The 13,378-nt window shown below is 42.7% G+C and overlaps 1 protein-coding gene across 18 annotated transcripts in view; it reads left to right on the forward strand.

The window, feature by feature from the left end:
- DLGAP1 (DLG associated protein 1) overlaps positions 1-13,378 on the forward strand; it is a 904,837-nt gene that overhangs the window by 830,251 nt on the left and 61,208 nt on the right. For 14 of the 18 annotated variants that reach the window (XM_086682539.1, XM_086682540.1, XM_086682541.1 and 11 more), the window contains one exon: positions 6,093-6,466. In XM_086682539.1, coding sequence (XP_086538665.1) covers positions 6,093-6,466 — 374 coding nt within the window. The remainder of the gene's footprint in view (positions 1-6,092; positions 6,467-13,378) is intronic. The other 4 variants (XM_086682542.1, XM_086682543.1, XM_086682553.1 and 1 more) reach the window with 1 other exon arrangement.

The following is a 13,378-nucleotide window of genomic DNA, read 5'->3' on the forward strand; positions in this document are numbered from 1 at the left end:
TCTTCAAAATAGGCAACTGACCCGATGTTAAAACCACAATCTTGTATTTGTGCGGTAGACCCGCTATGTCCTAAGTGTACATCCTTCCACGTTTCTTTTTTTTTCTTTTAGCCTCTTCACGTCATTCTGCTTTCTAAAATAGCCTGTAGTTTCAAGTTATTTCCCTAATACGTTCTTAATCCTTACACACCACCTCTGCCCTGTCCACTGGATGTGCAAATGTTTCCTGTCAGTGCTTCTCAAACTATCTCTAGTGATGGATTTGTTTGTTTGTTTGTTTGTTTGATGTCCGATCCATTGCAGATCAATATTTTGGTAAAAATGCAATAAAATGAATCACTAGAAAAAGGAGATTTAAAAAACGGGGCACCCATCTTCTTTTTGTTAGATTCAACCAATGAGATAGTCCTTAGAATTGCTGTACAAGTTTCTAAAAGCTATTCTTTGATTTTCATGACATATCTCACCATACAGTCACCAAATAGTTTGTGAATCGATCCCTGTCTGTGGACCATACTTCGAATAGTGCCCCTCTATGCACACAGGTGTGCTGGAAATGCTTAATAACTGTCTCTCTAAGGCAGGGGTAGTATTTCCTAATTTCCATTGTGTAAACATTCACACCAAGGTCGGTTTCAAGCTATCAATGAAATATCACTACATACAGACTTGGGAAGAGACATGCACAATTAACTATCAAGCTGGTAAGAGCCAGGTCCAGCACCCCACTGTTAAACCCATTTGATTTTTTTTAAATCTCCTTTTGAGGGCTTGTTAAACTGTGGTTGGCTGGACCAAATCACCCAAATCAGAAAACCTTTGCCCTCAACAAAAACCAGAAAGTAGGTTGAGGCAGGCCTTCTCTCTTTGGTGGCCTTCAGCTCAGTAAGAGCAGACCATCTGATACAACTCAGCAAATCCAAGATTGCTTTGACAATGACTTTGGTGTAGAAGCCTGCCACCACTAAAGGCAGATCAAATCACAGCTAGCTTTGTGGTTAATATCTTAGAATAACTTGTTTACATCAACAAGATATCTTGGGGTGCCTAGGTGGCTCAGTTGGTATGGCGTCAGACTTCCACTCAGATCATGATCTCATGGTTCGTGAGTTTGAGCCCTGCGTTGGGCTCTGTGCTGACAGCTCAGAGCCTGGAGCTTGCTTCGGATTTTGTGTCAACCTCTCTGTCTGCCTTTCCCCCAGTTGCTCGCTCTCTGTCTCTCTCTCTCTCAAAAATATATAAACATTAAATAAAGGTATCTTTTGACTAGTGTACAACTTTATGTACATGTATATTTTGGAATTCTTTTGTTGTCCTTTTGTGGTTTTATCTGTAGTTCTTATGGGCTTGTTGTTATATTTGAAAGAGTTTCTAGGGGCGCCTGGGTGGCTCAGTCGGTTAAACGTCTGACTTCAGCTCAGGTCACGATCTCATGGGTTTGTGAGTTCAAGCCCCGTGTCAGGCGCTATGCTGACAGCTCAGAGCCTGGAGCCTGCTTTGGATTCTGTGTGTCTCTCTCTCTGCTCCTTCCCCATTCATGTTGTGTCTCTCTCTGTCTCAAAAATAAAATAAACACTAAAAAAAAAAAAAAAAAAAAAAGAGAGAGTTTCTAAAATTCAGTAACCAGAAAGTGCTAAATAATTCCTCAATGCAGCTTTATAGTATGTGACCCATTAGCTTAGCCAATCAGACTGTATTATTAAGAAGATACAAAACATGGTCTGATCCTACATCTGTTTTGTGGCCACTTGACACGGGTGTGTTCTTGATCACAAAGGTAAACCAGAGCGATAAGAACGTCTAGATATTTTGTTCAGAAAACTCTCACTACTACAGAAAAAAATAATTATTGGCACAGGCCTTCCCGAGGCTTTTAACACTAGCATTATCTTTCCATGCAAATGGAGACAATATTGAAGAGTCAGGTGGAAGCTGAGATAGGATAGAAATTTGTTTTCAATCTCTCTCTTTTTTTTTTTTTTTTTTTTTTTTTTTACTTCTCTTTCTCCTTTTCCTCCTCTGGCTTCCCCACCCCCCTCCTTCTTGTCCTCCTCCTCCCCCTCCTCCTCCCTCTCCTCTGACTCTTTATCCTCCTCCACTACTTTCTTAACTCAATGTAAAAACCAGTCTCTGGTCTCTATTCTCCACAGTATCCTCTGAATGCAAGTATGGCATCAAAATCTGTAGCTTCTCTCTTGCTGACTCTTGTATATGGGAGTCCTTTCACCAACTTTGAGCTGGGGTAATAAATCATCAGAATCTAAATAAGGGGAAAAAATCATTTTATTTGAAATGAACAAATAAACCTGTCAGGCAAAGGAAAGCAACAATAATGATGGTTAACATATAGTATTTCCTTTTCAAGTTCCCACTGAATAAAAGGAGTACTTGCCTTTTTAAATCATGGTTTTGAGAATGTTGCTCTCAAACAAGAGAAGGGTTTCACTTATGGTATATAAGCCACTCATTTTCTCTGTCTTGACCAAACAAGATTTATTTACCTGTGTTTCACCTTCTAGAACCTCACTCTACCGCACCCCTCCTGGCACTCAGACTCCAGTGGATTCTAAATTATTCATGGTGGGGGCGCCTGGGTGGCTCAGTGGGTTGAGTGTCAGACTTCAGCTCAGGTTAGGATCTCAGAGTGTGTGGGCTCGAGCCCAGCGTCAGGCTCTGTACTGACAGCTCAGAGCCTGGAGCCGGCTTCAGTCTTCCTCTCTCTCGGCCTCTCCCCTGCTTGCGCGCTCCCTCTCTTTCTCTCAAAAATAACTAAACGTTAAAATTTGTGGTGCTGAATCGTGAGAGTAGAATTAGGGAAAAAAATAATCTCAGGAGAGAAGAAAGAATTTGGAGCCCAGCCTGTAAAACCATGAAAGAGTGATAACCAGGAAAAATTGGAGATTTGGTTGTATGAGTTTCTGGAGCAGTCTCGAATGCAAGCGAATTGAGGCATGAGAAGAAAGGAGGTGGTGGCAAGTGTGAGTTGTATCTTGGATCTCCTGTCTTCTCCGGCAGACATGGGCATTCCTTTTCAATTTCCAGTTGATAATTGATAGATGGTGCTTCTTGGAGTATAACGCTGATAACTCTAGCAGAATTGTGCCAAGCTCCACACCGCAGTGAAATCTCAAACTGAAGCCCCTCGAATATAACGCGTAGCAAAATGATTCCCGTCCTCTGTTCAGCCCCTTATTGGAGGTGGGGCAATCTCACATCTTACCTCCTTGGGCATTGGGGCTTGGCCAGCCTGTTGTGAAAGCCATGTCCCCAGGATTGTCCCTGTTCAATCTAACCCTAGTGGATTTCTAGCATTGTTGCTACCATCCTGAAGGTCCCCATTGATCAAAATACTCAGTGAACCCTATTGACCTGGAAGGGGAGCTGACAACAGCCACCAGATGGCACCAAATTGCAGTTGGCCCTGGGGAGTGTCCCCAAACCCTGTCACTACACTGGAAATAATGTGACACCCTCCTTTCTATATTCCCCATATCACACTTATCACATCATGGCAAGATGTCTCCAGTAAATCACAGCAAATGAAAGAATACTCTACTTGGCTACATCGTGAAGTTTTGATTACCCACACTGAAAGAGGATGCAGGCTGGCCAACAACAAGCCGTAAACAACCCATATGGAATACTAGCGGGCCCCATGTCCTGAGCAAGATACAACATTGCTCATTATTTCAACAAAATAATGAGTTCACACTGTAAAAACTTGTCTTAGGAGAAGTAATAAAAGGATCTGGTTTCACTAGATTCGAACAGAGAGATTGATTTTATCCTCCTTATGGTCATCAACCCCCTCTTGTCTTCCAATGAATAACTGAGACTCAGCATCACCGAGAGGGGTTATCCCTTCAAACTTTCCTGGGAAACAAGAGGTAGCTCCACGGTGGGGGCAGGGCACGACACTAAATTGGGCAAGGTGAAAAATCAGCAATGCACGCGTTCGCACACTTAGCCCCAGGCTCCAAGGGAGCCCAGTGGGAGAACCTGAGACCAGCCTCTGCTCCTGGCTCCGCCCCTTGCAGGCGGACGCTGGGAGCCTCCACTGGTCGCATTACCTCTCCAGCGCCTGAGCTAAAAGCTGTGGACCTTGGGCTGGGAATTGCTGAGTTCTGTTCAAACTAAAGGATGTATCGCTCATGCACTAAGCTTAGGCAGAAGACTTTCCCCGCGTGAGCCAATGGCAATCATGCATCCTGGGTCACTGAGTGGTGGCTACGTTTATATTGTTGACATTACCCCCACTTCCAGAGCATATATGATATTGTCATGTTGCATCAGGTAATTCCTAGGAAATAGCAAAATAGTTTTGTCCTTATATCTTTCACAACTAAGGAAATTACTCCAAATCACAGGGCAGCAGAACAGCAGCACAGCATCATAGGATCCTTCTGTTTGTTGTTCCTTATAGGATGCTTCCTTTGAGTGGCCTCAGGAAACATCCTAACTATTAAAGCAAGTATTTCATTTAGTGAGTGGCCAAAGTGGTGGCTCAAACCAGAGCTGGGATTGTATGGTCGGGAGTAGCTGATCTGGCGAAAGGAATGACCATTTGCTGTGATTGGAAAACGCATCGCCGGGAAAGTGATGGAAACACAATAGTTGGAATCATTTTTTAAAATTATTTTTTATCTTTCAAAGCTTTTTTTTTTTTTTTTGAGAGAGAGAGAGAGAGAGAGAGAGAGAGAGAGAATCCTAAGCAGACTTCCCACTACCAGTGTAGAGCCCCATGCACGGCTCCATCTTGCTAACCGAGGGATCATAACTTGAGCCAAGAAGAGTGGGTTGCTTAACCAACTGAGCCACCCAGGAACCCCAATTTGAATCATTTTTAAAGATGACTTAACAAAAGTCTTTAGAAAGTTGGTTAAGGAATTGTTCTTTTCTGGCAGGGAATTCACTTGAAAACTTTAACATTCTTTTTGATCTGTATTTTGTACATCATGCTCCACAAATACAAGGCTGAAAACCAGTGTGTAAGGCTTCTTCACATAACCTCAGAGTTATAATCAGGGAGTTGGAGAGAAGACCAGAGGCCACTTTAGCCAGAGCCTCAGGGGGGACCTCAACTAAATTGCACAAGTCCAGAAAGGACACTTTTCTGCACAGACACAGGCCCCTAAGTTGGTTAAGTTGTCTTGAAGGACAGAATTTTAGGGACTAGTCTCCTATAAGCTACCCACACACTTCACCCCCCAACACAGATTTGGAAACAAGGGAGACTATAATAGAGGAGACTTTTGTGCAGTATATTCCCTCTTAGAAGATAGCTCTGCTCAGAAACAACAACAACAAAAAAATTCAGAAGAGTAGTTTCTATAGTGAGCATCTATCCAGAGGAAGGAAGGAAGGAAGGAAGGAAGGAAGGAAGGAAGGAAGGAAGGAAAGGAGAAAGAAGAGGGCTGGAGGGAGAAAAGAGACAAAGACAGGAAGGAAAAGAGGGAGAGACAGGAGGGAGGGAGAAAGAAAGGAAGAAACCAAGTGCCAGTAAACCAGAGCTCCAGGAAGCTGAGACAGCTGAGTCAGCCACCCCCAACAGCTCCCCCCACCACCCCCACCCCCCACCCCGTGCTTCCCACTGTTGTTAGGATTAGATCACACTTGCTCACAACTCTTTGCTTTCCTCCTTCCTTTTTCAATGTTTATTATCAAACACCGCAATCTTCTCCAATGAGTTACCTTGTTTAACATTAGCTGTATTTAATATATTCCTGAGAAGGCAGACACTACCCTGGGTTTATCTACACATGTATTATCTCTCTGGGTGTACTGTTGCCTGCGAAGATTTCTACAGATGGCTATTTTATGTTGATTCATTTAATTTCCATTTCAGAAACTTCCATTTCAGAGGTTGGTGTTTTTCAGTCTTTTTCCCCCTCAGTCTTCTGGGTATGTCACCTCATAGGAGGCCCAAATATCCCCTCTAAGCAGGGATCTCACTTACTCAATCAATGGACTTGTTTTCATGTTCAATGTCTTCGTGTGTTTCATGTGCCCTGATTCTCAGTGGATGTTAGTTACAATACAGAAATTAAAACCCACACAGAAATCACAGTGTCTTTGTTTTCACTGTCTTCCAGTGTCATCTTGCATTACAACATATAAGAAGACACCACCTCCAGTCCCACCCAGAACTACCACGAAACCTTTCATTTCTATCACAGCCCAGAGTAGCACAGAGTCTGCCCAGGATGCCTACATGGATGGACAGGGCCAGCGAGGAGATATTATCAGCCAGTCTGGACTGAGCAACTCCACGGAGAGCCTGGACAGTATGAAGGCTCTGACAGCTGCCATCGAAGCTGCAAATGCCCAGATCCACGGCCCTGCAAGTCAACACATGAGCAACAACCCTGCCACTGTCACTACCACGACCACCATAGCCACTGTCACCACAGAGGACAGGAAGAAGGATCACTTTAAGAAAAATCGATGCCTTTCCATTGGGATACAGGTAACAGCCTGCCTTTCTGTCCTTTGAAATAGGGACCCAAAATTCAAGAAATGTAACACTATTGTTTTTCCAGAAGATGTGCCGTCTGCCCCTTTTGGACGACAGAGCCACGTGCGGGACCAGAGTTTCAAATGATTGGCTCTGGAACTCCTACATTGTTAGATGTGAATTTAAAAATCATGAAGATATTTTGTCTGTGGGCGTTATTAGATTATTTTTGTTCCCTAAGTTAGATTATTTTTTGTTCTCTAAATTGAATGTGTGACTCAAAGCATTAGGATAATTAAACAAACACAATCAAACACAAAGTGCCCTCAATTCCTAATGCACGTTTTGATTCTCAAAAAAGGAGTGGACATCCAAGAATGACCTGGGTTATGGGTTTGTGTTACAGTATGTTCAGCACTGTTGAGGAACCACATGAGAACAAAAACGTGAATCACTTCTCATACATGTGGGAGTGAGGGAGAGGAAGACCAAAGTGACTGGTCATGTAGAAAGCGATCACTCACACCACAGCATCATGAGCAAAGAATGTGCATTAGTCTCAGCATAATTGTTGGTTATTTAATCATGCATTTCAAAAAATGGTAGATAATTCAGCAGGCTTCTCAGTTCAGCCCAGAATTTTCTGCTGCTCAGAGATAAGATCAAGCCGACTCTTGTTTTTCACATCTGTTCAGCTTGGCTTACCCAGCTAGAAATTTCCTTCTCTCAATGGAGAAGAGTCATTCTTTTCTCCCTTTTTTGTTGTGCCATATCATGCAGGTGCCCTTTGAATAATAACTTCCTGACGTGGTGGCCAATAAATCTATTCACAATGAACCAACTCTAAGGCACATCTAACAACCAGGCGTGGGGTAGGTTTTCACGATGATTTATTTTCACAGTGCATTCTGCAGAGTGCACTTCTAAAGGGCAATATTTGTCTAGTAGCAATGAGTCAAATGCTTTTTTTATATATATATATATATAACCTACAGGTTACCATAGCGCACATTGTCAAGTTTCCTAAAAGAACTTGTGGCATTGGTGCATGATACTAGGCGACACAGCAGGAGGCACATGCCCAAAGCCAGCCTCCACCCCCATGCCTGCCCCTGCCTCCCCCCAGGAACTAACTGCTCTCCCTACTGCCCAAAAGCTTTGAAGGAGTAGGGAAGAGCAGAGGCCGGCATTCCGTGTTGTCCCAGGCGCATGACGTGATCTTCCTGAGCCTGTTTCCTTAACTGTCCCCCACAGGATTATTTTGAGGATTGAGTTTACAAATTTCAGCTTCCCGGGGGGTCCAGAATTTCCATTTGGGACGATGGAAGAAGTCTGGACGTGGATGATGGTGATGGTCGCACAACAACGTGAATGTACTTAATGCTGTGGGCACTGCACACTGAGAAGGGGTTAAGATGAAGGATTCATTTTGTGTATATTTTACCCAGGATAAAAGAAAAATTGACCTTCCTTATCTGGCACATAACTGGCACCCAGTCATGTTAGTTTTCTTCTACTTCCTTAATGTTCAGTTTCTTCTGTATTTTACATCATTTCTCAATCGATTATATATTCCTCTGGCTAAAAATTCAAAGGTTATAAAAAGGCATTCAGTGACTAGTCTCCCTGCCATTCTTATTTTTTTAACGTTTATTTTTTGAGAGAGAGGGAGAGAGAGCATGCAAACAGGGAGGCGCAGAGAGAGAGAGAGAGAGAGAATCCTAAGTGGGCTCCACACTCAGTGCGGAGCCGGACACGGGGCTCAATCCCATGACCGTGAGATCATGACTGGAGCCGAACTCTAGAATCAGACACTTAACTGACTGAGCCACGCAGGCACTCCCCACCCAATGCCCATTCTTATTTAATAGCCCATCAGTGCTCTTTGCAGGAAGAAATTAATACAACCAATATTTGCATCTCATACAGACCTATTTTGTGCATATTCAAGCAAATACATATTTTGATTTGTTCCCCTTTTTTACCCAGAGGTTAGTATATACCTCAGGCTATTATATATCTTGCCATTTTGCACTTAAAAATAGCATATTTTACAGACAATTATTGGCTGGCTCAGTTGGTAGAGCACATGACTCTTGATCTCAGAGCCATGAGTTCCAACCCCATGTGGGGTGTGGAGATCAGTTAAAAATAAAATCCTAAAAAAAAAAAAAAAAAAAAAAAAAAAAAAAAAAAAAAAAAGATAGTTGTTTGTCAGTCTTACTGTTCATTTTATTTAAAAGCTTCTAGGGGCGCCTGGGTGGCGCAGTCGGTTGGGCGTCCGACTTCAGCCAGGTCACGATCTCGCGGTCCGTGAGTTCGAGCCCCGCGTCGGGCTCTGGGCTGATGGCTCAGAGCCTGGAGCCTGTTTCAGATTCTGTGTCTCCCTCTCTCTCTGCCCCTCCCCCGTTCACGCTCTGTCTCTCTCTGTCCCAAAAATAAATAAAACGTTGAAAAAAAAAATTAAAAAAAAAAATAAAAGCTTCTATCTATTTATCTATCTTAATCACCTCCCAGGTCTGCCCATTGGTCTCAGAGGTTTTTCTCCAAATAATTCTTACTCAGAATAAAGCATTCATACACATGAAATCCACCAAATATTGTGTTGTTAGTTTCACCCAGTAAGATAGAACTACTCTGAAATCCACATATAGTGTTGGGGAGAAGAGTTTTGTTTCAGAGACCATCGCGCTTCTTAAATGTTTGAATATTCTAGTGAGTGAAAAAATGGTTCTACCTTTTCCTCCATTCACGCTGTTCACTACTGTAGACATTATATGGAAGTACTAAGTACTTGATGTGGTGGTCTCATCTACCCTTACAACAACCCTGGGGCATAAGTGGGATTACCATCTCTACAGTATACATGAGGACACAGAGAGGTTGAGTGACTTGCCCAAGGCCACACATCCTATGTTGACAGAGCCTAGATTGGACCTTGATGGTTAATGTGACCATGCTACACCACTTCTTTGATGGAGAATAATCAATAAGTACAAATTCAAGGCGTAAAATAGTCACCAAATTTCATTACACTTTTCTCTAAATTAAATCTTAATCCCCAAAACGTAGAACACCAGGATCTTGGACTCTTTCCCACCATTTACTTCTTTAGGGTCAGAGTTTCCAAACCTTTCCCAATGTTTTGAATTTAATCCATGACGAATAGTTAATACTAAAATCATTTACTTCGCAACCTGTGTGAGTTTAGGCCAAATACGTAATATTTCCAGTTTCCTCATCTGGAAATTGGCAGTAACGGTCACTATTCCACATGGTACCTTATAGGATGTAGTAAAAATGGACTGAGGGGCACCTGGGTGGCTCAGTCGGTTGAGCGCCCAGCTTCAGCTCAGGTCACGATCTCACGGTCCGTGAGTTCGAGCCCTGCATCAGGCTCTGTGCTGACAGCTCAGAGCCTGAAGCCTGCTTCAGATTCTGTGTCTCCCTCTCTCTCTGGCCCTCCCCCGTTCATGCTCTGTCTCTCTGTGTCTCAAAAATAAATAAATGTTAAAAAAAAAAAAATTAAAAAAAATGGACTGATATAATATACGTAAGGCTCGAAGTGTAGTGGGCCCAACAAATATTAGATTCAGTTGTTATTATTAACCTGACCTTCCCTTCAAACCATAATTAGCCAAATATGCTGAAATGTTATCATCTGCCAAGGGCTTCCTTAATTTTTTCAGGATGGAGATGTAATTACTTTGCAATTTCTTTAAACATTTTGAGAGTCACTTCACAAATTTAAGTGGATTACCCTAAGTACTATGTAAGAGTGGTGACATTTGTCCATTTGGGGATCTAAGGGCGTCAAGGTCACAAAGATAAATGTACATACAATGACTGAGCCTTGGAAGATGACAACACTTTGATACAAATCAGCTGTGGGTTTAGATAGGTGGCGTGGGGCTGGAGCACAGCGTACAATGCCCTCCATTCCCATCCTTGAGACCCCGGACTCCTTTCTTTCTCGCTTTCTTTCTGCCTTGAGGATCATAGTTCTTATGGGAAATAGCTACCATGCATCTTCAGGAAGAGTTCCATTGGGTAATTTTGCTACTACCCCATACAGTAAAGCTGCAGCATCCTACTTTGGCTGACACTCTAAGCATTTTTCATTGACGTGAGCGTAGCCATGTGGAACCCGTTAGAATCCCACTCGGGAAAATAGAAACCATGCTCAGTTATCAAACAGAGGCAGTTTGATACATAATGTTGGAAAGGCTGAAAGAGCAATACTGGGATGGACTAAGCAATTACCAGTGCCAACCAGAACTAAGGGAGCAAAAAGGGAAAGGTGGGGTTCCCAGAATTTAGGAGCTCAGGGGAGAGTCCCCACTGTAGCCAGCCTCGGACCACCGAGGCAGGTGTGGTCAGCTGGCGCTGGGACGTGCCAGGGAGCAGTGCATCTGGTGCGTGAGCCAAAGCGGCTGAAAGCTGTGCACTCGGGCTGGAGCACTGCCCACAGGAGGTGGAAATAGGAAGAAAGTCCCTTCTCTCCTCCCACCTTCCATTGTTAGAATATAACTCGAAGCTGGCCAGCACCGAAGCCTGGGAAATGTAGTTGCCGATTCCTGGCCCCCGTGCCACAAAGCAGAGGGATACAGAATATGGGCCTGGAGATGCTGGACAATAAGTAAGTTACCAGAAAAAGGCACTTTGTCCAATAAATAAATAAATAAACCATGAGCAAGTGTATTAAAAAGCTTAAGATGGGTAGGGTGAATTTGTAGTCTTGGTTCCCATGCTGTTCTAGTGGGAACATCTCATGGAACGAACTATGATTCTAGAATATCTTGAAGTATGTATTTTTTTATAATATGGCTCCAAAACTCAAGTCAACTACTTTATCTGGTGCTTTTTCTGGTGGTCTAGTGGTGGGCGGATGGGAAGAGGGTAACTGGTTGCTTCAGGTTTAGAGCAAAGTTGTATGTCTTCTAAAAAGTCAAGGGTAATGTTAAGGGTAATTTTTTTTCCCTTCAAATTACAAAATAAGTAATATATGCATATGGTGTTGTTGTTGTAAAGAGGATTCATTAAGTATGAAAGTATACAAAACAAAATATTCTGTACTTCTTTTGTTTTTAAAAATTTTTTTTTAATATTTATTTATTGTTGAGAGACAGAGAGAGACAGAACACGAGCAAGGGAGGCAGAGAGACAGAATCAGACACAGAATCTGAAGAGGTTCCAGGCTCTGAGCTGTCATCACAGAGCCTGACGTGGGGCCTGAACCCACGAACTGCAAGATCATGACTTGAGCTGAAGTCGGACCCCTAACTAACTGAGCCGCCCAGGCATCCCATGTACTTCTTCTTTCTACTTCTTTCTACTTCTGATTCCTACTCCCTTCCCCAAAGGTAGCCAGTAGCAGTGGAAGGTTACACCATCTTTTAGTCTCTCGAGAGTAATCTTCAGCTCCAGATGAGTTTCACATAGTAGCTTTAGACCTTGACCCCTCCACCTCCAGATGTTAGGTTGTGACTTCCCTCCATGACCATTTAACTTACCTTGTAAAACAACCTAAAAGAGCTTGAAGCTTAATCTTCACATTGCATAACATGTGATTGTTTTCTCATTTTCTGAATTAAAAATAAATGAAAATTTAGTTATTTGAGATGGCACTCCTAAGATTTACTTACTTATTTCCTGTAATGCCTGTCCAAATGTACAGAGATATGTGTTATGGCCCATGTAAAAAGATGAGTCCGACTGCCAAGCCGAGTCCTTTGGAATGATACAAACCAAGTGAGTTGTTACTATTAATTAAAAGAGGGCCTTGAGAAATAAAGAGGTCACATCATCTCTGATTTGTAATCACTGGACTTAAACCAATGAAGGAAAGCTGTGCAGATAGTATGGATAATGAGTCTGTCCTTGACCAGACTGTGGTCAGGCTGCTCTGAATTCTCCTGACTAGGCCTCGACTTTTGTGCTTCTGTGTCGATCTTTGCATCTTCTCACCCCATTTCAGTGAGAATCCTGCTAAATCGGTTTAGCCAGAATCCCCTGGATATCTGATCATGTTCTTCATCCTCTGTCATCCCCCAGTGATGTCTGATCAACCCGGCCTGCCTTTATCAAGGTCCCTGTGAGGCTTTCTCTCATCCCTGAGGTTTTCTCTCTGTAATTTTCCACCACTGACAACCCCCGACCCTGCTTCTTGGCTATAGATTCCCACTTTTTCGTGTTGCATTTGGAGTTAAGCTCCATCTCTCTCCCACACTTCAAATCCTGCTGCGGTCCCTTGGCCGATCACAATAGGCCCCCTGAAGAAAGTGTACCTTGCCATTCTTTAACAATGTCATGAATAGTTTTTTCTTTCTTTCTTTCTTTCTTTCTTTCTTTCTTTCTTTCTTTCTTTCTTTCTTTCTTTCTTTTTCTTTTTAAATTTTTTTAACGTTTTTATTTATTTTTGAGACAGAGACAGAGCATGTACGGGGAGGGGCAGAGAGAGAGGGAGACACAGAATCGGAAGCAGGCTCCAGGCTCTGAGCCATCAGCCCAGAGCCCGACGCGGGGCTGGAACCCACGGACCGCGAGATCGTGACCGGAGCTGAAGTCGGACGCTTAACCGACTGAGCCACCCAGCTCCCCAGTTTTTTCTTTAAATGTACTCAGTATATTCAGACTTTGTAAACTTTATTTTGATGTCCTTGAAATCAGAATGAATGCATATTCAGGAAGAGATTTTTAGGGAGACGTATCTCAAGTCAAAATTCCAGAGATAATTTTAATGGATTCCACATAGAAGAGATATTATAGTCATGGTTCCCAACTGTTATGTATTAAAACTAGAAATTAACACTAAGATAACAAAAGCTAACCACTTGAAACTATTAAAAAATATTCTAAATAACATTTGGATGAAGGAGGAAATTCAAGATTGTTGTGAAATAAATGATGAGAGTCCTATAAATC

This window comes from Puma concolor, chromosome D3 (assembly GCF_028749965.1).
Source record: "Puma concolor isolate L17-30 chromosome D3, mPumCon1.1.hap2, whole genome shotgun sequence".
In the NCBI taxonomy this organism is placed as follows: Eukaryota; Metazoa; Chordata; class Mammalia; order Carnivora; family Felidae; genus Puma; species Puma concolor.